Source organism: Tachyglossus aculeatus, chromosome 1, assembly GCF_015852505.1.
Source record: "Tachyglossus aculeatus isolate mTacAcu1 chromosome 1, mTacAcu1.pri, whole genome shotgun sequence".
In the NCBI taxonomy this organism is placed as follows: Eukaryota; Metazoa; Chordata; class Mammalia; order Monotremata; family Tachyglossidae; genus Tachyglossus; species Tachyglossus aculeatus.
Window position 1 is genome coordinate 73055716 of NC_052066.1, and position 24978 is coordinate 73080693.

Genomic DNA, 24978 nt, shown 5'->3' on the forward strand with positions numbered 1-24978 from the left:
GCCCGGGCTCTTTCCCCTGAGCCACGCTGCTTCTCTCAGCGATAGACCGCAGCCTTAGTAGAACGCCATGGGTTCTGATTCCAGCTCCACCACTTGTCTGCTCTGTGACCTTGGGCAACTTGCTTTACTTCTCTGTGCTTCAGTTACCTCATCTGTAAAATGGGGATTGAGACCGTGAGCCCCACATGGGACAGGGACTGTGTCCAACTCGATTTGCTTGTATCCACCCCAGTGCTTAGTACAGTGCTTGACATTAATAATAATAATAATAATAATAATAATAATAATAATGGCATTTATTAAGCACTTACTATGTGCAAAGCACCGTTCTAAGCACTGGGGAGGTTACAGGAGTATCAGGTTGTCCCTCGTGGGGCTCTCAGTCTCAATCCCCATTTTACAGATGAGGTAACTGAGGCCCAGAGAAGTGAAGTGACTTACCCAAAGTCCCACAGCTGACAAGTGGCGGAGCTGGGATTTGAACCCATGACCTCTGACTCCAAAGCCCGGGCTCTTTCCTACTGAGCCACGCTGCTTCTCGATATAGTAAACAGTTAATAAATACCATCATTATTATTAATACTATGTTTCTAAAATTAGAGTTAGGTAAACAAATTAGGGCTTTTTGTGCTTCTTAAAAAAAATTCTCAGGAAACTGGCCAAAACTGGGGCATCTTGCCCAAATGAGGTATCTTCTCACCCTGCAGTGCGTGTGGGTCACAGTTTCCTGGGACAGCCTTACAATTGATGAACAGGCCTCAAACATGGAGGTATTAATCCCCAGAAACTCAGTGTATGTTTTCCTTTCCCTAGTAGAAGTGCTAGAGAAGCAGCATGGCTCAGTGGAAAGAACACAGGCTTTGGAGTCAGAGGTCATGGGTTCAAATCCCGGCTCTGCCAATTGTCAGCTGTGTGACTTTGGGAAAGTCACTTCACTTCTCTGTGCTTCAGTTACCTCATCTGCAAAATGGGGATTAAGACTGTGAGCCCCCCGTGTGACAATCTGATCACCTTGTAACCTCCCCAGTGCTTAAAACAGTGCTTTGCACAAAGTAAGCGCTTAATAAATGCCATTATTATTATTATTGTTACCACCACATGATTCTGAAGTGGAGCAAGACGCTGTCATCGCTTTAGTATATACACTCTGTTAAGTGATATCTGTCATAGTGTTTCTCTTCAGACTTCTGGTGAAGGGATTCACGAAATCTGGGCTACATTTCTTCCCCACCTCACTATCTTCCCTTTAATTAATTAATGATGGCATTTGTTAAGCACTTACTATGTGCAAGGCACTGTTCTAAGTGCTGGGACTCCATTTCCCAGACTTTGAAATAGAGAGCATAACGCTTAGTTCAGTCAAGAGATATTATGAGGTGCTCATTTCCATGAAGTAATATGAGGTCCAGGAGGAAGGCCCTGAATTAAGGGAAGATACGGAGACTTGTTTCTCCCCAGGCCTAAAATACTTTTCAATTTCAATTTAGGCATGAGGGAAGTGTGTGAACTAGTGAGCCATTTGTGTAGAAGTGATGGGAGGCTTATCGAAAGCGTCTTAGCATACACTCCCGGCCAACTTCAACAGAACATTCAAAGTAATGGAATGATAGGCAACCGCCGTCCTTCCTCTTGTGGGTAATTCTCCAAGACTAGGCTATAATAATAATAATGATGGCATTTATTAAGCGCTTACTATGTGCAAAGCACCGTTCTAAGCCCTGGGGTAGATACAAGGTAATCAAGTTGTCCCACGTGGGGCTCACAGACTTAATCCCCATTTTCCAGCTGAGGGAACTGAGGCCCAGAGAAGTGAAGTGACTTGCCCAAAGTCACACAGCTGACAAGTGGCGGAGTCGGGCTACTCCTGAAGCTCTACAGAGCCAGAGTTTTGAGAACCGGTGTCATCAATAGAGAGGCCTAGTGGATAGAGCTAGAGCCTAGGAGTCAGAAGGATCCTGGGTTCAAGCCCAGCTCAGCCCCTTGCCTGCTGTGTGACTTTGGGCAAGTTACTTAACTCTTCTGTGCCAGTTACCGCATCTGTAAAATGGGGACTAAAAGCTCGAGCCTCGTGTGGGACGTGGACTGTGTCCAACCTGATTAGTTTGCATTTGCCCCCAGCGCTTAGTACAACGCCTGGCACGTGGTAAGCGCTGAATAGATACCATAAGAAAAAAACAACAACAAAAAAACCCAGACGATGTGTATTCCCCGACGAATAAGCACTCGTTTTGCTTTTCCTAATTTGATGGTCTCTGTGTAATTTTTTTCCCGCCTCTCAAAGCTATTTGATCGAGACCTGTGTATCCAGCAGTTGCGTTATTCCGGAATGATGGAGACGGTGAGGATCAGGAAAGCTGGGTACCCTATCCGCTATACTTTTGAAGAGTTCAATAAGAGGTACAACTTTCTGCTGCCTGGATCCTCTGGACAGGTTTGTTATCAGGAATTTTAACTCTAGTGCCTCTACTTCTGCAGTTCAGCATCATCATCATCATCAATCGTATTTATTGAGCGCTTACTATGTGCAGAGCACTGTACTAAGCGCTTGGGAAGTACAAATTGGCAATACGATTGATTGCACATCTCTTCCAAGGGAGCTTCCCTAAGTCCTCATTTCCTCTTGCCCCGCAGCACTTATGTACAGATCTATAATTTATATTAATGTCTGTCTTCCCCCTCTAGACTGTAAGCTCACTGTGGCAGGGAACATGTCTACCAACCCTGTTCTATCCTACTGTCCCAAGCACTTAGTACAGTGCTTTACACACAGTAAGTGGAGAAGCAGCGTGGCTCAGTGGAGAGAGCCTGGGCTTTGGAGTCAGAGGTCACGGGTTCAAATCCGGCTCTGCCACTTGTCAGCTGTGTGACTTTGGGCAAGTTACTTCACTTCTCTGGGCCTCAATGACCTCATCTGTAAAATGGGGATTAAGATTGTGAGCCCCATGTCAGCTGTGTGACTTTGGGCAAGTCACTTCACTTCTCTGGGCCTCAGTGACCTCATCTGTAAAATGGGGATTAAGATTGTGAGCCCCACATGGGACAACCTGATCACCTTGTATCCTCCCCAGTGCTTAGAACAGTGCTTTGCACATAGTAAGCGCTTAAATGCCATCATTATTATTATTATTATTAATTGCTTAATAAATATGATTGATTGATGGAAAAATAACTCTTCCCTTCTCCTTGCTTCCTTAGTCTTCCATGGGTTTGGCCCATCAGGATGGATGGAGTGCCAATATCAACCGATCATATATGAGTGCTCCCTATCAGTAGAGCACTGTACTAACCGCTTGGGAGAGTACAATACAATAGAATTATGTTACGTTCCTTGCTCATAATGAGCTTACAGTCTAGAGGGGGAGACAGGCATTTATGTAAAGTGAATTTATGATACATTATTTCATCTGTAGAATGGGGTTGATCCTCCTGCTCACCTCGCAGGGATGTGATTTTTTTCAGAAGAAGGGTGTTATCTTTGTTTAAGGTGCTGTTATTTCTGATTCAAGGAGCCAAGATATTCGATTCTCCACAGTTTATGCCTTAGGGTATTTGCTCTGTGGTCTAGCAGAGGTTCTGTTTCCTCCAGGCACTAATATGATGTTTTTCTTGAATGTCAACTGCAGGAATATCCCCGCCAGAACACTTTGCGCATCTCAAAAGTCTTGCTGGGAAATGACCAAGACTGGAAAATGGGGAAAACCAAGATTTTCCTCAAAGTAAGTTTGGGAGCGAGCTTGGTATCTCCAGCTAAAACCAACACAGATCTCTTATAGGGAAAACTTGAGTTTGTTAAACACGGTCTAATCTCCCTTGGACCCTAATGTGCTGTCCCTTCCATCGTGCATCCTTCTAGGAAAAGAGCTACGGAGGTTAGGGTAGGAATCCAGATAGGGAGAGTTCTCAGTTATGGGTGATTCTGGGGGACAGGCAGAGCTAAAAGGTAATTGTAATCCGCACACCCAAATCCAGAATGGAAAAGCCTAAACTGAGCCAATAATGTTCGTCTTCTTCCCTTCCAAGCCTCTTTGAAAAGAAAAAATCCAAGCCAACAACAATCAACGTGGGCTGATGTGACTTCCTCCCTTCTCTGCCCTAATCCATTCCAAATGGCCAGTTAAAGAAGTGGCTAAGAAGTAAGAAGTTTAAAGATGGCAATGAAGGACCTCAATATAATTCCCAGACAATATTGAGAGTTTTCTCTTTGAACTGTGTTATGGTTGTACTTAGTGGTCTGTATTGTATCCGAAGCAAAGGAGCAGGGATACGGGGGCCTCAGTGGAAGAAGGATATTGCCTTTGAATTCTACCTGCTGCTGGTGGTAGTGGCTGAATTGCCCAGGTTTGTTAAGCGTTAGAGCGAGCCTCCAAAACTCCAGTACGGGCTCCAGGAGCCGTATTTATCATATTTGCCTGGTCTAAGATGAGTAGTATGTGTTTTTGTTCCCGTTTGTAGGATGCAATAATCCTGTGTGGGTATTTCAATCATTGCACACTCATCTGTGTGCAGAGAAGTCTCTTCTAGACTGTGAGCCCACTGTTGGGTAGGGACCGTCTCTATATGTTGCCAACTTGGACTTCCCAAGCGCTTAGTACAGTGTTCTGCACACAGTAAGCACTCAATAAATACGATTGATTGATTATGAGAAGCAGCGTGGCTCAGTGGAAAGAGCGCGGGCTTTGGAGTCAGAGGTCATGGGTTCAAATCCCGGCTCCGCCAATTGTCAGCTGTGTGACTCTGGGCAAGCCACTTCACTTCTCTGGGCCTCAGTTCCCTCATCTGCAAAATGGGGATTAAGACTGTGAGCACCCTGTGGGACAACCGGATCATTTTGTAATCTCCCCAGTGCTTAGAACAGTGCTTTGTACGTAGTAAGTGCTTAATAAATGCCATCATTATCATTATTATTATCTGTGCTTAGGCCTTTTGTGGGAGTTAAGGCATCATGGGGAAAAGTTCTGCGAAAGGATTCTGGGTACCGAAGAAAGTCCCCTAGACCATGATCCCACTTGGATGTTTGGTAATTCCAACTTTGGAATTGTACTCCTACACTAATGTTCAGGTGGATAGATGAATACTAAAATTTTTATCAGTCAATGATATGTATTGAGCACTTACTACATGCAGAGCACTGCGTGGCTTAGTGGAAAGAGCATGGGCTTGGGAGTCAGAGGCTGTGGGTTTGAATCCCAGCTCCGTCACTTGTCTGCTGTGTGACTTTGGGCAAGTCACTTAACTTCTCTGGGCCTCAGTTACCTCATCTGTCAAATGGGGACTGACTGTGAGCCCCACGTGGGACAACCTGATAACTTTGTATCTACCCCAGCACTTAGAACAGTGCTTGGCACATAGTAAGCGCTTAACAAATGCCATCATTATTATTCATTCATTCATTCAATCGTATTTACTGAGCGCTTACTGTGTGCAGAGCACTGTACTAAGCCCTTGGGAAGTACAAGTGGGCAACATATTATTATTACTATTATTATTACTATTATTACTAAGCAACCCAGCTCCACCACGTCTGCTGTGTGACCTTGCGCAAGTCACTTAACTTCTCTTAGCCTCAATTCCCTCATCTGTAAAAATGGGGATTAAGACTGTGAGCCCCACGTGGGACAACTTGATCACATTGTATCCCCCCAGTGCTTAGAACAGTGCTTTGCACATAGTAAGCGTTTAACAAATGCCATTATTATTATTATTATTATTAATTTGGGAGAGTCCAATACAATAGAATTAGACATGTTTTCTGCCCATAATGAGTTTAAAAAAACTCCTCACTATTGGCTTTAAAGCTCTCTATCACCTTGCCCCCTCTTACCTCACCTCCTTTCTCTCCTATATCCCAGCCTGCACAGTCACTCCTCTTGTTCCAGCTTTCTCTCTGTGTCTCCATCTCTCCTGTCTCGCCACCGACCCCTGACCCCCACCCTACCTCTGGCCTGGAACGCCCTCCCTCCTGAAATCCACCTGACAATCACTCTTTTCCCCTTCAAAGCCCTACTGAAGGCGCACCTCCTCCAAGAGGCCTTCCCAGATGAAGCCCCCTTTTCCTCATCTCCTGCTCCCTTCCCTGTCACCATGGCTCGCTCCTTTACCTCTTCCCTCTTGCCCCACAGCACTTATGTATATATCTATAATTCCATTTATTTATATTGATGCCTGTTTATTTGTATTGATGTCACCTCCCCACCCTCTAGACTGCGAGCCCATTGTGGGCAGGGATTGTCTCTCTCTCTTGTTATATTGTACTTTCCGAGAGCTTATTACAGTGCTCTGCATACAGTAAGTGCTCAATAAATACAATCAAATGAATGAATGGAGGGGGAGGCAGACATTAATATAAATACAATTCATTCATTCAATCGTGTTTATTGAATGAATGAATGCCAGTCTATCCTCTAAATGCCATTCATTCATTCAATCGTGTTTATTGAATGAATGAATGCCAGTCTATCCTCTCCCCACCGTAGGGCACAGGGTCATAAATTGTTACATATGAGAAGCAGCGTGGCTCTGTGGAAAGAGCCCGGGCTTTGGAGTCAGAGGTCAGGGGTTCAAATCCCGGCTCTGCCACTTGTCAGCTGTGTGACTTTGGGCAAGTCACTTAACTTCTTTGGGCCTCAGTTACCTCATCTGTAAAATGGGGACTGTGAGCCCGCTGTGGGACAACCTGATCACCTTGTAACCTCCCCAGTGCTTAGAACAGTGCTTTGCACATTGTAAGCGCTTAATAAATGCCATCATTATTATTATTATTATTACTTGCCTTAGCTGAACAGGTGTCTATTTGCAAGGCTGCTTTAAGAGACCTAGGTTGTTTTGGCATAGATGCCACCATCCTAGCATTTGGTGGTAGGCTGGCCAGCAGATAGTTTAATATTGGAGATGATACTCTCCGAGAGCTTAGTACAGTGCTCTGCATACAGTAAGTGCTCAAAAAATGCAATATCGAATGAATGCAGGGGGAGGCAGCCATCAATATAAATGTCATTCATTCATTCAATCATATTTATTGAAAGAATGAATACCAGTCTCCCCACCGTAGGGCACAGGGTCATAAATTGTTACTTGCCTTAGCTGGACGGGTGTCTATTTGCAAGGCTGCTTTAAGAGACCTAGGTTGTTTTGGCATAGATGCCACCATCCTAGCATTTGGTGGTAGGCTGGCCAGCAGATGGTTTAATACTGGAGATAAGAGTGAAGTCAGCCTTTAAAGATTTGAGCTCTTCTCCCATGTTGTCTGGCTATAATTACTCTTCCATTCATTCAATCGTATTTATTGAGTGCTTACTGTGTGCAGAGCACTGGGCTAAGCGCTTGGGAAGTACAAGTTGGCAACATATAGAGACGGGCCCTACCCAACAGCGGGCTCACAGTCTAGAAGGGGGAGACAGACAACAAAACATATTAACAGAATACAATAAATAGAATAGTAAATATGTACAAGTAAAATAAATAGCGTAATAAATCTGTACAAACATATATACAGGTGCTGTGTGGGGGGAAGGAGGTAAGGCAGAGGGGGAGGAGGGGGAGAGGAAGGAGGGGGCTCAGTCTGGGAAGGCCTCCTGGAGGAGGTGAGCTCTCAGTAGGGCTTTGAAGGGAGGAAGAAAGCTAGCTTGGCGGATGTGCGGAGAGAGGGCATTCCAGGCCAGGGGGAGGACGAGAACTTCTCATTAATGCAAATAATACTAATCGTTACCTCTATATTGGGCAAACACCACGAGCCAGCAGCTTCATAACATTGGTCTTAAAAGACCTGTTCATCTGTTCCTGCCCTGAGGGGATTTCACTTTGAAGAGACAAGGTAGAACAAATGAAGTCCTCGATCGATTTTGTCACGGGCCAGTTCGTTATCCACATGGGTAAAAAGGTTACGTGAGCTAACCTCTTCCATTTCAGGGCTTGATATAACACTAGGGTAAAGGACAGAATGTCAAGCATTAAAGGAAAAATCGGGTATGTTATTTGGTCATTCGTTAAAGTGGGGCTCTCTAGTGCAAATTTCAGATTTGCAGGAAGTATGGTGCAGTGTTTACCGGCAAGACCTGAGCTGGCTAGGCTTCGAACATTGGGCTTGTGTCCAGATGACCCTCTTGAACCTTCTCGCGCATCCTCTGAGGAAATTTAGCTCTGAGCACTAATCCGTGTCCTCCTTATTCCATAGAACGAACATGACACTCTGCTGGAGAACCAGCGAAGCAAAATTATTGAAAGCAAGGCCGTCCTTATCCAAAAAGTTCTGCGAGGATACAAGTACAGGTAAGTAGAGGTAATAATAATTATAGGATTTGTTAAGCGCTTACTATATGCCAGGCACTGTACTAAGTGCGGTAGCTCAGTCCTCCCACTAACAGTACACGTTCTCTGCTTTCCCAAGTCCTAGGATAAATCTTGCTCTGGTGTGATGATTCTCAATCAATTATATATATATGTATATATGTATATATGGTTGTACATATTTATTACTCTATTTATTTATTTATTTATTTATTTTACTTGTACATTTCTATCCTATTTATTTTATTTTGTTGGTATGTTTGGTTCTGTTCTCTGTCTCCCCCTTTTAGACTGTGAGCCCACTGTTGGGTAGGGACTGTCTCTATGTGTTGCCAATTTGTACTTCCCAAGCGCTTAGTACAGTGCTCTGCACATAGTAAGCGCTCAATAAATGCGATTGATTGATTGATTGATTGAATTGTATTTACTGAGCATTTACTGTGTGCAGAATACTTTTCTAAGAGCTTGGAAGAGTGTAGTACAATAGTGTTGGTAGACAGGTTCCCTGTCCACACCGAGTCTAGAGGGAGAGACAGACATTAAAATAAATTATGGCCAGTATATAAGTCCTGTGGGACTGAAGGAGGAATTAATAAAGTTAATAAGTACATGGGTGATGCAGAAGGGAGTGGGAGAAGAGGAAATGGGGCTTCGGGAAGGCCTCTTGGAGGAGTTTTCTCTTCTTTTATGGTATTTGTTAAGCAGTTACTATGTGCCTGGCATTGTTCTAAGCTCTGGGGAAGATACAAGGTAATCAGGTTAGGCTCAGTTCATGTCTCGTATGGGGCTTACGGTCTTAATCGCCGTTTAACAGATAAGGTAACTCAGGCCCAGAACAGTTAAGTGAACTGCCCAAGACCACACAGCAGACAAGTGCCTCCCTAGACCCATGCTCATTAGGCCACGTGGATGTGCCTTCAGTAAAGCTTTGAAGGAGGGGAGAGTGATTGTCTATCAGGTCTGAAGAGAGTTCCAGGCCAGAGGCAGGATGTGGCTTAGGGGGTCGACGGAAAGATAAATGAGGTCAAGCTACAGTGAGGAGGTTGGCACTAGAGGAGTAAAGTGTGTGGGCTGGGTTATATTAGGAGATTGGGAAGGTAAGGGAGGGAGGGGGCAAGGTGATTAAGTGCTTCAAAGACAATGGTAAGGAGTTTTTGTTTGGAGGTGGATGGCCAACCATCAGAGGATCTTGAGGTGTTGGGAAACATGGACTGAATGATTTTTTTAGAAAATTGATCCTGGCAACAGAGTGAAGTGTCTGTTGGGAAGAGGGAGGGAGGGAGGTCAGCCAATGCAGTAATCAAGGATAAGTGCTTGGATCAATGTGATAATTCAACATCTTATTCTTACAAAGCTAAGGCTTAACATCTGGCGAGAAGCACTGATTCGAGAGAGAGAATACAGGCAGAGACATATGCATTTGTGGCATCAAGGATGTTTCTTCTTTCCTGTCTCCTGAGCTACGATGCTATTTTTTTTTTCAAGTTGTATAAAATGATCTTTGGTGGCTGTTAAAATAGCCAAACTGATTCTAGGGAAGCAGCATAGCATAGGCCTAAGAGTCAGAGGACCTCGGTTCAAATCCCAGTTTTGCCACTTGCCTGCTATGTGACTTTGGGGAAGTCACTTAACCTCTCTGTGCTTCAGTTTCCTCTTCTGGAAATTGGGGATTCAGTACCTGTTTTCTCTCCTGCTTAGACTGTGAGCCCCGTGGGGGCTGATAACCTTGTATCTACTCCAATGCTTAGTACAGTGCCTGGCACAGTAAGTGCTTAATAAATACCAGAAATATTATTATTATTATTACCATAATCACCTAGTGGATAGAGCACAGGTTTGGGAGTCAGGAGGACCTGGGTTCTAATCCTGACTCTGCCAGTGTCTGCTAAGTGGCCTTAGGCAAGTCACTTCACTTCTCTATACCTGTTACCTCATCTGTAGAATGGGGATTAGGACTGTGAGCCCCATGTGGGACATGAATTGTGTCTAACCTGATTAGCTTGTTTCTACCCCAGAGCTTAGTTTAGTGCCTGGCACATGGTAAGTGCTTAACAAATACCATAAAAAATGCATACGTGCTGTGGGGCTGGGAGTAGGATGAATATCAGAGTGCTTATGAGGTACCGAACCAAGTGTGTAGTTGACAGCGATGAAAGATTTAGGAGGGTGGGGAAGTGAGAGATTAGTTGGGGAAGGTCTCTTGGAAGAAACGTAATTTTAGGAGGGTTTTGAAGGTGGGTAGAGTGATCAATCAATCAATCGTATTTATTGAGTGCTTACTGTGTGCAGAGCACTGTACTAAGCGCTTGGGAAGTACAAATTGGCAACATATAGAGACAGTCCCTACCCAACAGTGGGCTCACAGTCTAAAAGGGGGAGACAGAGAACAAAACCAAACATACTAACAAAATGAAATAAATAGAATAGATATGTACAAGTAAAATAAATAAATAAATAGAGTAATGAATATGTACAAACATATATACATATATACAGGTGCTGTGGGGAAGGGAAGGAGGTAAGATGGGGGGTTGGAGACGGGGACGAGGGAGAGGGGGACGAGGCTGAGTGATGTCCTCTTAGTTGTAGGAGGAGCAGCGTGGCTCAGAGCAAAGAGATCGGGCTTTGGAGTCAGCGGTCATGGGCTCAAATCCCAGCTTCGCCAATTGTCAGCTGTGTGACTTTGGGCAAGTCACTTCACTTCTCTGTGCCTCAGTTACTTCATCTGTAAAATGGGGGATTAAGACTGTGGGCCCCACGTGGGACAACTTGATCGCCTTGTAACTGCCCCAGCGCTTAGAACAGTGCTTTGCACATAGTAAGCGCTTAATAAATGCCATTATTATTATTATTATTATTATTATTATTATTATTATTATTTGATGAGGGAGGGAGTTCCAGGTCAGAGGAAGAACATAGGTTTGGTGGTAGGATAGAGGAGATGGAGATAAAGTGAGTAGGTTAGTGTCAGAGGAGCAAAATGTGCAGGCTGGCTTGTAGAAGATTTGGGAGGAAGGGGAGGGCTGATGTAAGGGCCCTGAAAATGTCAGGCATAGTTGCAAGTCCTCCTGAGGGATGCCGAGGAGGAGATAAAGCTCTTGGGCCTGAAGAAATTGCACCTGAATAACTGCCCATCTGACTAACCCAGTAACACCTAACTTCTGGGAAGAACCTAGCCTGGAAGAGTTTATTAATAATAATAATAATAATAATAATAATAATAATGGAATTTGTTAAGCACTTACTATGTGCAAAGCACTGTTCTAAGCGCAGGGGAGGTTACAAGGTGATCAGGTGATCCCACTGAGGGCTCACAGTCTTGATCCCCATTTTACAGATCAAGTTAACTGAGGCCCAGAGAAGTGAAGTGACTTGCCCAAAGTCACAGAGCTGACAATTGGCGGAGCTGGGATTTGAACCCATGACCTCTGACTCCAAAGCCCGGGCTCTTTCCACTGAGCCACGCTGCTTTAAGCAATTCCAGGACAGGGATTGAAACCTATAGTTGATGTAATTCAGTGCTCTGCACACAACAAGTGCTCAGTAAATATTCTTGATTAGTATTATGTTGCCAACTTGTAGTTCCCAAGCACTTAGTACAGTGCTCTGCACACAGTAAGTGCTCAATAAATACGATTGAATGAATGAATCGACTATTCTGTCTCAGAAAGAGGGTACCTCCCAGGGTAAAGATCCACAATCACTCGTATTTATTGAGTCTTATATGAAGGGCACTGTACTAGGCACTTGGGAGAGTACAACACAACAGTATAGCAGACACACTCCCTGTCCACAACAAGCTTACAGTCTGGAGGGGGAGGCAGACACTAGTATAAATAAATTAATGAATTACGGATATGTACAAAAGTGAAGAGGGGGAGGAGGAGAGGTGAATATGGTGAGGGTGATGCACAAGGGATTGGGAAAAGAGGAAATGAGGGCATAGTTAGGGAAGGCCTCTTAGAGGAGATGTGACTTCAGTAAGGCTTTGTAGCGGGGGGAGAGGAATTGTCGGATTTCAGAAGGGAGGGCGTTCCAGGCCAGAAGCAGGATGTGGATGAGAGGATTGCGGTGAGATTTGTACTTCCCAAGCGCTTGGTACAGTGCTCTGCACATAGTAAGCGCTCAATAAATATGATTGATGATGATGATGAGACTGAGGTACACTGAGTAGGTTGGCATTAATAATAATGATGGTATTTGTTAAGCACTTACTATGTTCAAAGCACTGTTCTAAGCGCTGGGGATGTTACAAGGTGATCAGTTTGTCCCACGTGGGCCTCACAGTCTTAAGCCCCATTTTACAGATGAGGTAACTGGGGCCCAGAGAAGTGAAGTGCCTTGCCCAAAGTCACACAGCTGACAATTGGCGGAGCCGGGATTTGAACCCACGACCTCCGACTCCAAAGCCCGGGCTCTTTCCGCATTAGACGAGTGAAGTGCGAGGGCTGGGTTGTAGTAGGAGAGTAGCAAAGTGAGGTAGGAGGACGCAAAGTGATTTAGTGCTTTAAAGTCAGTGATAGAGTCTCTGAGGAGGAATTGGATGGGCAACCACTGGAGGTTCCTGAGGAGAGGGGAAACATGGACTGAATGTTTTTGTAGAAAAATGATCTAGGAAACAGAGTGACGTATGGACGGGAGAGGAAAAGGATAAGAGGCAGGGAGATCAGCAGGGAGGCTTATAATAATAATAATAATGGCATTTGTTAAGCACTTACTATGTGGAAAGCACTGTTCTAAGCGCTGGGGAGGGGAAACAAGGTAATGAGGTTGTCCCATGTGGGGCTCACAGTCCTAATCCCCATTTTACAGATGAGGTAACTGAGGCTCAGAAAAGTTAAGTGACTTACCCAAGGTCACACAGCAGACATGTGGCGGAGCCGGGATTCGAACCTATGATCTCTGACTCCAAAGCCCGGACTCTTTCCACTGAGCCACGCTGCTTCTTATACAGTAATCAAGGTGGGATAATAATAATAATGGCATTTATTAAGCGCTTACTATGTGCCAAGCACTGTTCTAAGCACTGGGGGATACAAGGTGATCAGGTTGTCCCACGTGGGGCTCACAGTCTTCATCCCCATTTTGCAGATGAGGGAACTGAGGCCCAGAGAAGTTAAGTGACTTGCCCAAAGTCACACAGCTGACAAGTGGAGGATAGGAAAAGTGTTTGAATTAAGCACTTAGAGAAGCAGCGTGGCTCAGTGGAAAGAGCCTGGGTTTTGAAGTCAGAGGTCGTGGGTTCAAATCCCAGCTCTGCCACTTGTCAGCTGTGTGACTTTGGACAAGTCACTTAACTTCTCTGTGCCTCAGTTCCCTCATCTGTAAAATGGGGATTAAGACTGAGAACCCCCCGTGGGACAACATGATCACCTTGTAACCTCCCCAGCACTTAGAACAGTGCTTTGCACATAGTAAGCGCTTAATAAATGCCATTATTATTATTATTAATATTAACAGGGTAGCAGTTTGGATGGAGAGGAGAGGATGGATTTTAGCGATGTTGTGAAGGTCGAACGGACAGGTTAGGAATAGATTTGAATATTCATTCAATCGTATTTATTGAGCGCTTACTGTGTGCAGAGCACTGTACTAAGCTCTTGGGATGTACAAGTTGGCAACATATAGAGACGGTCCCTACTCAACAGTGGGCTCACAGTCTAGAAGAATATGTGGGTTAATGAGAGAGAAGAGGCAAGGATAACACCAAGGTTTGGGGCTTTTGAGACAGGAAGGATGGTGGTGCCGTCTACAGTGATGGGAAAGTCATGAGAAGGATAGGGTTTGGGTGGGAAGATAGGGAGCTCTGTTTTGGAAATGTTGTTTGAGGTGATGGGTGATATCCAAGTAGAGATGTTTTGAAGACATGAGAAAATGCAAGATTGAAGAAAGGGAGAGAGATTGGGGCTGGAGATGTAGATTTGGGAATCATCTGCATAGAGTGGGTAGTTGAAGCCATGGGAGCAAATTCATTCATTCAATCGTATTGAGGGCTTACTGTGTGCAGAGCACTGTACTAAGCGCTTGGGAAGTACAAGTCGGCAACATACAGAGACGGTCCCTACCCACAACGGGCGAATGAGTTCTCTGTGGGAGTGGGTGTAGATGGAGAATAGAAGGGGTCTCAGAACTGAACCTTGAGGGACCCCCCACAGTTAGGGAGTGGAAAGCCGAGGAGGATCCCACAAAAGAGATGGAAACTGAGCAGCCAGAGAGATAGGAGCAGAACCAGGAGAAGACAGTGTCCATGAAGCCGAGGTTGGATAAAGTTTCCAGGAGAAGGGGGTGGTCGAAAGCATCAAAGGCAGCTGAGAGGTTGAGGAGGATTAGGATAGAGTAGAGGCTGTTGGATTTAGCAAGAAGGAGGTCATTTGCGACCTTTGAGAAGGTGGTTTCTGCAGAGTGAAGGGGATGGAAGCCGGATTGGAGGAGGTCAAGGAGAGAACTGGAGGAGAGGAATTTGAGACAGCAGGTGTAGACAGCTCACTCAAGGAGTTGTCTACAACTACAACAGTTAATGGCTGGAGAAGAGGCGCTTCAGGAAATAACCATGTCTTGGCCCTTCTTTCTGCTAGGAAGGAGTTTCTGAGACAGAAGCAGGCAACAGTGACGCTTCAGGCAGCATGGAGGGGTTATTCCTGCAGGAAGAATTTCAAACAGGTAAGAAATGTGTTTGTCCTTGCTGTTGCTACATAACAGTCTAAGATCACTCAGTGCTTGGTCAAGGAAGAAGGTTGGATATACCACAGGAGGAATGCAAGACCCTTTATTAGATTTCCTTGGAACAGGCATGTCCACTGGGTGAAATGGGAAAGGCCTTCCAGGATTGGAAGAAAATACATTTTGGGCAGGGAATGTGTCTCCTAATTCTGTTGTACTGTACTCTCCAAAGCACTTAGTACAGTGTTCTGCACATAGTAAGCTCTCAATAAACCCCAATGATTGATTGATGGAACCCAAATGTATTCTTTTTTTCAATTCCTGGATTGCACTGAAGGTCTGTTGTTCCGTTTGAGTTCAGTCTACCCCTAACTCTTCTTAGAGCCCTGGTCTAAGACAGCCTTGGGGAAATCACTTCCTGATGAAGTGATTTTATGCATGGGCTTCCAGTTGTGGCCAATTAAATAAATCCATCCTCCTCACCACACTCTCACCCTCCTCACCTCTCCCTTTCTGGTCTCCGATGCACCCTTCCTGCCCTCCTTCCTCATTCATTCATTTAATCAATTGTATTTATTGAGTGCTTACTGTGTGCAGAGCATTCATTCATTCAATCGTATTTATTGAGCGCTTACTATGTGCAGAGCACTGTATTAAGCACTTGGGAAGTACAAGTCGGCAACAATTAGAGACGGTCCCAACCCAACAAAGGGCTCCCAGTCTAGAAGGGGGAGACAGACAACAAAACAAAACACGTGGACAGGTGTCAAGTTGTCAGAACAAACAGAATTAAAGCTAAACGCACATCATCAACAAAATAAATAGAATAGTAAATATGTACAAGTAAAATGAATAGAGTGATAAATCTGTACAACTATATATACAGGTGCTGTGGGGAAGGGAAGGAGGTAGGGCGGGGGGGATGGAGAGGAGGAGAGGAAAAGGGGGGCCTCAGTCTGGGAAGGCCTCTTGGAGGAGGTGAGCTCTCAGTAGGGCTTTGAAGGGAGGAAGAGAGCTAGCTTGGTGAATGTGTGGAGGGAGGGCACTGTAGTAAGTGCTTGAACTCCCCCTTCTAGACTGTGAGCCCACTGTTGGGTAGGGACCGTCTCTATATGTTGCCAACTTGGACTTCCCAAGCGCTGAGTACAGTGCTCTGCACACAGTAAGCGCTCAATAAATACGACTGATTGATTGAAAAGTACAGTTTGGCAACAAATAGAGACAATCCCTTGTAATGGTCGTCCTGTTCTTTTATCTTAAATCTTTTTTTATTATTATTATTGTGCTTTCTTCACTGCTGCCCAGTTCCTGCACCCAGCATGGCTTTCCCCCTGCTTTTTACACTTTTGTTTTTAGCTTTTTCCTTTCAACTTAGCTACATCACAGCTGCTGCTACTTCTTCCCCTCCAGCCTTTCCCAAGTGAAGGAGTAGGGCGATCCCTCACAAACCAATGCCGCCACTGCTTCCACCCCCTCATCCTACCCCAGGCCATCCTTGTCGATCAATCAATGGGATTTATTGATTGATTAGATATTTATTTGATAAATATGATATTGATTAGAGAAGCAGCATGGCTCAGTGGAAAGAGCACGGGCTTGGGAGTCAGAGGTCATGGGTTTGAATCCCGGCTCTGCCAATTGTCAGCTGTGTGACTTTGGGCAAGTCACTTTACTTCTCTGGGCCTCAGTTCCCTCATCTGTAAAATGGGGACTGAGACTGTGAGCCCCACGTGGGACAACCTGAACGCCTTATGTTCTCCCCACTGCTTAATACAGTGCTTTGCACATAGTAAGAGCTTAACAAATGCCATTATTATTATTATTATTTATTGAACATGTACAGTATAATACAATAGAGTTGGTAGACATTTTCCCTGCCCACAGGAAGCTTCCAATTTAGTGGGGGGAGACGGCATTGTCCTTCTGGTTGCGGCTGGAGCAGGAAATTGGGAAGCTGTTAAACTAAATTGTTAAAAATAAAAAACTGTTAAAAGCCAGGGTGGTGACAGGGACTGGGCTGGCCTATCTAGGGAGAGAAGGGGCATGGCAGTGGAAGAAGGGGAGGACAAATGGCAGGCCTAGGAGTGCTAAATTTTAATTCAATTTTTACTTCTTTGAAAGAAAGAAAAAGCCACCAGAAATGGCAGGGAAAGTGGAACACACTGAGACAGGGGAGACAAGTGGTTTGGGGGCAGGCCCTGCCTCCTTCCCCTCCCCACAGCACCTGTATATATGTTTGTACAGATTTATTACAGTATTTATTTTATTTGTACATATTTACTATTCTATTCATTTTGTTAATGCTGTGCATCTAGCTTTACTTCTATTTATTCTGATGACTTGACACCTGTCCACGTGTTTTGGTTTGTTGTCTGTCTCCCCCTTCTAGACTGTGAGCCCGTTGTTGGGTAGGGACCGTCTCTATATGTTGCCGACTTATACTTTCCAAGTGCTTAGTATAGTGCTCTTCACACAGTAAGTGCTCAATAAATACGATTGAATGAATGAATGAATCCGGAAGCAGGGAGTGAGGGGAGAGGAGGATGGAAGTGAGGAGCTGGTGGTGTGGGATTACTCACCTTGACTGGAAGCAAATCATGAAGAGCAGTGAAAGTTGCTGCCTTATTGGGTGATTCCAGTGTGAACGTCGTCACTGTGTGTGACCGTGGGCAAGTCACTTCACTTTTCTATGCCTCCGTTACCTCATCTGTAAAATGGGGATCGAGACTGCGAGCCCCACGTGGAACAGGGACCGTGTCCAACTCAATTTGCTTCCATCCACGCCAGCGCTTCCTAGAGTGCCTATAGCATAGTAAGCACTCAACAAATACCACAATTATTATTATTGTCGCTCTCTCCGTGTTGACCTCAGTCTCTCCTCCTTGGCAGGTCATTTTGGGCTTTGAACGCCTGCAAGCCCTTATCCACAGCCGACAACTAGCCCAGCAGTATAAGGCCACCCGTGCCAATATCATCCGGTTCCAAGCCCTCTGCCGGGGCTACCTGATGCGCCAGAAGATTGCGCAGAAGAGGAAAGCCGTGTGTGTACTCCAAGCCCACATAAGGGGCATGTATGCTCGTCGGCATTTTCAGCAGAGGAAGAAAGAGGTAAGTAGATACAAGGGTCTAGGTGAAACAGTGACATCGGTCAAAGCAGCAGCAGAGAGGGGGAGATGATGATGGAGAGCTTTGGGTCAAGCGTCAGCAGGAGAGCGATAAAGCAGTGGCAAACTAGTTGGAGTGACACACTGAGCCACCTGAAATAGCCACTCAAGCACTCTGGGGTCAGAAGACCTGGGTTCTAATCCCGGATCCTCCACATGTCTGCTGTGTGCCTTGGGCAGGTCGCTTCACTTCTCTGTGCCTCAGATTCCTCTTCTGTGAAATGAGGCTTTAATATCTGTTCTCTTTTCCTCTTTGATGTGCCGCTGTTTCCTCTTCTGTGAAATGAGGATTTAATACCTGTTCTCTTTTCCTCTTTGAATGTGAGCCCCATGTGGGATGGTGACCGTGTCCAACCTGATTACTAAGCACTCACTGGGTGTGGAGGATTGCAAGAAAGAATGCTTGGCACATAGTAAGCACTTAGCAAGTGCTATTATTGTTATTAGTTTGGAAAAAGTGTGGGAAGCCCTGAGAAAATATGCAGAGTCTCCTCCTCCCCCATCTGTAGTCAACTGTGTAAGAAATGACCAAAACTCAAATGCCTAAATATCAATCAATGCTTCATCACCGACTGTCTGATTTTTCTAAAAAGCCACTCATTGACAGTTGATACTAATTCTTAACCTGGACCTCAATCTAGCCCTGATTCTAACTGCAGGCCACGGCTGATGTGAGGGAGATTCACCTAGTTTATTAAAACTCACCCCCCTGCTAATTTTTTTTAAATGGTAGTTGTTAAGCACTAACTATGTGCTAGGCACTGTATTAAGCACCGGGGTAGATATAAGATAAGCTGGTTGGACACAGTCCCTCTCCCACATAGAGCTCACAGTCTTAATCCCCATTTTACAGATGAGGTAACCAAGGCACAGAGAAGTAGTGACTTGCCCAAGACCACACAGCAGACGAGTGGAGGAGCCGGGAATAGAACCCAGGTCCTCTGACTCCCAAAGCCCCGCTCTTTCCTCTAGGACATGCTGCTTCTCTGTGTTTTTGAGAAGTACTGTACCTCCATTCTGAGTTTCCCTGCTGCAGCATAACTGAAAGGAAAATTCAGGTCTGTGGCAGGTGAGATGCAAGGTTATCGTCACCACCCTCAGGATTTCTCGGAAACAAAATCCCATGATAATAATCCTGGTATTAAGCACTTCATCGCAAATGCTAGGCATATAATCAAATCCCTTTATGCTTATCAGTGTTACTAGGACCACACCTCCCGGGAATGTTTGGGATGAAGATGTTTTCCTCCTTCTTCCTGGGGTTTACAATCCCCTGGTAAAAGCTCTGCTTTAGCCTCTATTTCTAACCCTCATCCTAGTCCTAACTCTAATCGTAACCCTCTTCCTAATGAAGGTTTTCAACAGGTGAGGAAGCCAACTGTTTGATTTCCGTTTTGGGATTAAAAAAAATAAGAATTTTGGTATTTGTTAAGCACTTACTATGTGCAAAGCACCGTTCTAAGCGCTGGGGAGGATACAAGGTGATCAGGTTGTCCCCCATGGGGCTCACAGTCTTCATCCCCATTTTACAGATGAGGTAACTGAGGCTCAGAGAAGTGAACTGACTTGCCCAAAGTCACACAGCTGACAATGGGCGGGGCCGGGATTTGAACCCATGACCTCTGACTCCAAAGCCCGGGCTCTTTTCCACTGAGCCACGCTGCTTCTCTACACTAAATCAAATACACTAAAGGCGTAGTACAGTGCTCTGTACAAAGTAAGCGCTCAATAAATACGATTGAATGAATGAATGTAGTTTTAAGTAGTTTGTCATTCCTCTCTATTACTACTGAAGTCCAGCTACAGTCAGGCAATCAATCAATCTTATTTTTTGAGCACTTATTGTGTGCAGAGCACTGTACTGAGTACATGGGAGAGTTCAATACAACAGAGTTGGTAGATACATTCCCTGCCCACAGTGAGATTATAGTCAAATATTGATGACACATGGTGAAGGGGAGAAGGAAGAGCATGGATAATTAAAATCTATAGATGACCCATCAGATTATTTAAAAAAAACCCAACTATCTCTTCTGCCCGGCAGCTTTTAACAAAGTTGTTATCAGATAGTAACCTGGACTATTTCCCAACCTTGTTGCCTACCTTCTCATAATAATAATAATAATAATGGCATTTATTAAGCGCTTACTATGTTCAAAGCACTGTTCTAAGTGCTGGGGAGGTTACAAGGTGATCAGCTTGTCCCACGGGGGGCTGACAGTCTTAATCCCCATTTTACAGATGAGGTAACTGAGGCACAGAGAAGTTCAGTGATTTGCCCAAAGTCACACAGCTGACAATTGGCGGAGCAGGGATTTGAAACCCGTGACCTCTGACTCCAAAGCCCTTGCTCTTTCCATTGAGCCACGCTGCTTTCTCTTCTAGTGAAAGTGTTTCCAAGCAAAAGTTAGACAGCAAAAAGAGAGGAAGAATGTGGCCTAATGGAAAGAGCACAGGCCTGGGAGCCAAAGGACCTGGGTTCTAATTCCGGCTTCACCACGTACCTGCTGTGTGAGCTTGGGCAAGTCACTGAACTTCTTTGGGCCTCAGTTTGCTCATTTGTGAAATGGGGATTCGGTACCTGTTCTCTCTCCTACTTAGACTGTGAGCCCCACGTGGGGCCTGATTATCTTGCATACAGTGCATGGCACATAGTGAGCGCTTAACAAATACTATCATTATTATTAGAGCGCTTGGAACAGTCCAGCGCTTAGAACTGTGCTTTGCACATAGTAAGCGCTTAATAAATGCCATTATTATTAGTAATGAGAAGAGAGAAGAAACAGGAGTCTACAAACTTGCATAATTGAGAGCTCTATTTAAAAAGTATTTTTCTCCCCTATGTAGAATAGGTACTGCTGGGGTCTTCTTCCGACACCACCCTTGTTTTCCAGATTTAGGTAGCTGAGATGTCATCAGCTATAACCGAGCATTTCTGCTGATTATTTTGCTGGCAAATAGGCATTGTATTATCACAGCACTTTTTTCTTAGACATAACATCACTGTCTCATGCTCCTAAACTTCAGTGCATTCCTCATGTCCAGATACAGCAGTTACCCTGGCCATTTGCTCAAACTGCATTCAACGCTTCAACAGTTTTGCTTTGTGCCGGGTGACTGAAAAGCCGGGAAAACCGGGGAAACTAAATACCAGATAGTATCTGGGCGGCCAGAAAACATTAATTGAATTGGACCAAGGCTTCCTATATATATTCAGTCAATCAATGGTTTTTTTTGAGTGCATCCCATGTCCTCTAAACTGGAAGCTTGTTGTGGGCAGCAAATGTGTCGACCGACTCCGACATACCGTCCTCTCTCAAGCACTTAGTACAGTGCTCTGTACACAGTAAGCATTCAAGGAATACGATTGATTGATGTGCATAGCACTGTACTAAGTGCTTGGGAGAATACAATAGAGCTGGTAGACATCTTCCCTGCCCACAACGAGCTTACAGTCTAGATTCCCTCTCCCTTCTGCACTGTCCATGCACTTGGACCCTTTGGGCATACTAATGATGGTACTTGTTAAACACTTGCTGTGTGCCAAGCACCGTTGTAAGCACTGGGGTAGATACAAGTTAATTGGGTTGAATACTGTCCCTGTCCCACATGGGGCTCATACTCTTAATCCCCATTTTACAGATGAGATAACTGAGGCACAGAGAAGTGAAGTGACTTTCCCAAGGTCACACAGCAGACGTATGATGGAGTGGAATTAGAACCCAGGTCCTTCTGACGCCCAAGCCTTTGTTCTATCTACTGAGCCACGTTGTATTCACCCCACCCCTAACCACACAGCATTTATGTGCATAACCACAATTGATTTATTTATATTGAAGCCTGTCTTCCCCTTTAAATCTGTCCCAAAGGGTACAGACCCAAGTGCATAGAAAACGTAGAAGGGAGGGGGAGCTGAGGAAAGTTGGGGAAGGCCTCTTGGAGGAGATGTGACCATGAAAGAAAGAAACCAATGTTTTCTTAACTGTGTAAACTAACCTAACCCTAGATGTGTACCTAGAGCAGCGTGGCTCAGTGGAAAGAGCCCGGGCTTGGGAGTCAGAGGTCCTGGGTTCGAATCCCGGCTCCACCGACTGTCAGCTGCGTGCCTTTGGGCAAGTCGCTTCACTTCTCTGGGCCTCAGTTACCTCACCTGTAAAATGGGGATTAAGACTGTGAGCCCCCCGTGGGACAACCTGATCACCTTGTAACCTTCCCAGTGCTTAGAACGGTGCTTTGCACATAGTAAGCGTTTAATAAATGCCATCATTATTATGTGTACTTAGTGACATTTTTGTTGGAGCTTAATCCCAGGATTATGATGTGGGGGGGTGAGGGGCAACTATAAAATCACCTGTGTTAATGACTCCCTCTTACTTGTGAAGAAGAATCTGGGTACCCTGGAGAAAGAAGAGGGGAATCAGAAGAAACAAGATCCCCTCTCCAACAAGCAAAAATCCATCTACGATGCCATCAGCGATACCGAAATGGTTGAAAAGGTGTTTGGATTTCTACCCAAAATAATAGGAGGCCAAGAAGGAGAGGCACCTAAGGGATTTGAGGTAATTTCAACTAACTCTTTATCCCCTGAGGTCACTCTTTGAGAGTCCAAACTTTGGGAGAGTGGATGGAAGAGCAGTGAGAAAGCAATCCCATGGCTACCTTAAACCGGCAGGCTTTGGGACCAACTGTAATATTCCAATAAATGTCTTCAAGCCCCTGGAACCATATCATACCATCCTCCACCATGGGCAACTGATCGCTGTGCACTAGTTACTTTAACTCTGGATGAAAATGCAGAACAAAAGTCTTTTTGACTTTCCCAGATGCCGTGGTCTCCACTGTCTAGAGAAAGCTGACTGAATGTCTTAAAGCTGATGAGGAGAAGTTCCTGTTTAATGCGGGGATGGATGGGTAAAGTTTGGAGGATTTGGGGAAGAGGGGAGAAGGGGATGGGGAGAGGTGCACAGAGTGACTTTATTTTAGAAAAATGATCCAGGCAGCAGTATGAAGACTGGACAGGAGAGGGGAAAAAACTGGAGGTCAGAGGTCAGTGAGTACACTAATGCGGTAATTGAAAACAGAAATGACAAATGCTTGGACCAGTATGGTAGCAATTTGGGTAGGTAGAAGGCAGGAGGAAATGTGAGAGTGCAGAGAAAGAGAGAAATCAGGGTTGGAGCTCCAGACTTGTGTAGAGATGGTAGTTGAAGCTGTGGGAGTGGATGAGCTCCACAAGAGAGTGGAAGTAAGTGAACAATAGACGGGGACCCAGAACTGAGCCTTGAGGGACCTCCAGAGATTCAGAAAAAGAAGGGTCTGTTTCAGTTAGTCACAAAGACAAAATGGGATGAAAAGGCTCAACAATGGGGTCCACATGGTAGCAAAACACTGAGCTAAGCAATAGCAAACTTGGGCTTCAGCTCTGTACTCACCTGAGTCATGGACTCGCTCTGAAACACTGTTCATCTCTGTGCCTCATCTATAAAAGGGGCTCATTACTTGTCCCAAATCTGCCTTCTAGGGATAATTAGTAGTTTTGCCTCAGAATTAATTGGACTTAATATTGTGTGTGTGTGTGTGTGTGTGTGTGTACATGCGCATACATGTGTGTTCATATATATGTATGTATGCCCACACATACATGGACTTTGAATGCTTTAAAAGAAAGGCACGACATTATTTCCGTATAAAGGCGTACACAGTCGTGAGGCAGCTCCATCTCAATTCCCATTTGGGATCGATGCAGGAGGGGACTCTGAAGACTGGAGAAGCAGCGTGGCTCAGTGGAAAGAGCCCGGACTTTGGAGTCAGAGGTCATGGGTTCAAATCCTGGCTCCGCCAACTGTCAGCTGTGTGACTTCGGGCAAGTCACTTCACTTCTCTGTGCCTCAGTTACCTCATCTGTAAAATGGGGATTAAGACTGTGAGCCCCCCGTGGGACAACCTGATCACTTTGTAAATTCCCCAGTACTTAGAACAGTGCTTTGCACATAGTAGACATTTAATAAATGCCATTATTATTATCATTATTATTATTATTGAGATGAATCGGAGAACCTCTCTTGTAACAGAGAGCCATGGCTGAGTCTTGTGAGCAAAGTGGCAGCCATGGCATCCCCAGGGGCGCGGTGCAGACTGGTCTGAGCAGAATTGACAAGGGAGATGTACTTCCCAAGTAACTTGTGCTTCCCAAGCGCTTAGTACAGTGCTCTGCACACAGTAAGTGCTCAATAAATACGATTGATTGATTGATTGAGAGTTAGACCAGTTACTTGACTGATAACTGGTGATCGAGGCCAGTGGTTTCTCTGACAGAAACGGCCAAGGAGGAGAGAATTCTGGATTTAAAAGGGCAGAGAATTTAGTTGCCTCATTCCTTGCTTCACACACAGGCTTCCCTAAAAGTTGTCTGACTACGGTACTTTGTTCCCTCACAGGATCTGGAAAGCCCAACGCAGGAGGTGGATGAGGTGGACCTGGATTTGATTCCCATGTCGGCGGATCTTAACGAGGAAGTTGACGATTTGGCCGAGTTCACTTTTCCCAAATTTGCTGCCACCTACTTTCAGAAATCCGCCACCCACACACACATCCGCCGAAGTCTCCGATACCCACTGCTCTACCATGAAGAGGACAGCGAGATCTTGGTATCAGCTTTCCACTGGCTTTTCCTCTAAAACAACTCTGCCTTTCACTGTCTTGGGGTCTACAACAGAACTTTGAGACAGGATGAACTGTGGGGTGGGGTGATCTGGAGAGGTGGGGATAAAGTCCGGGAGTAAGCAAATTCTTCAAATTTCCTGCCCGGAATTTTTCGCTTCAGTCACAGAGGTGTTTAATGTCATATATACCCCATTTGCAGCATGGCTTA

General features: G+C 45.1%; 1 protein-coding gene across 1 annotated transcript in view; it reads left to right on the forward strand.

Annotated features, from left to right (window-relative positions):
- MYO7B (myosin VIIB) overlaps positions 1 to 24978 on the forward strand; it is a 198830-nt gene that overhangs the window by 72989 nt on the left and 100863 nt on the right. Inside the window, exons 16-22 of the mRNA XM_038750824.1 lie at positions 2282 to 2431; positions 3624 to 3716; positions 8171 to 8265; positions 14859 to 14943; positions 17833 to 18051; positions 22490 to 22666; positions 24545 to 24754. Coding sequence (XP_038606752.1) covers positions 2282 to 2431; positions 3624 to 3716; positions 8171 to 8265; positions 14859 to 14943; positions 17833 to 18051; positions 22490 to 22666; positions 24545 to 24754 — 1029 coding nt within the window. The remainder of the gene's footprint in view (positions 1 to 2281; positions 2432 to 3623; positions 3717 to 8170; positions 8266 to 14858; positions 14944 to 17832; positions 18052 to 22489; positions 22667 to 24544; positions 24755 to 24978) is intronic.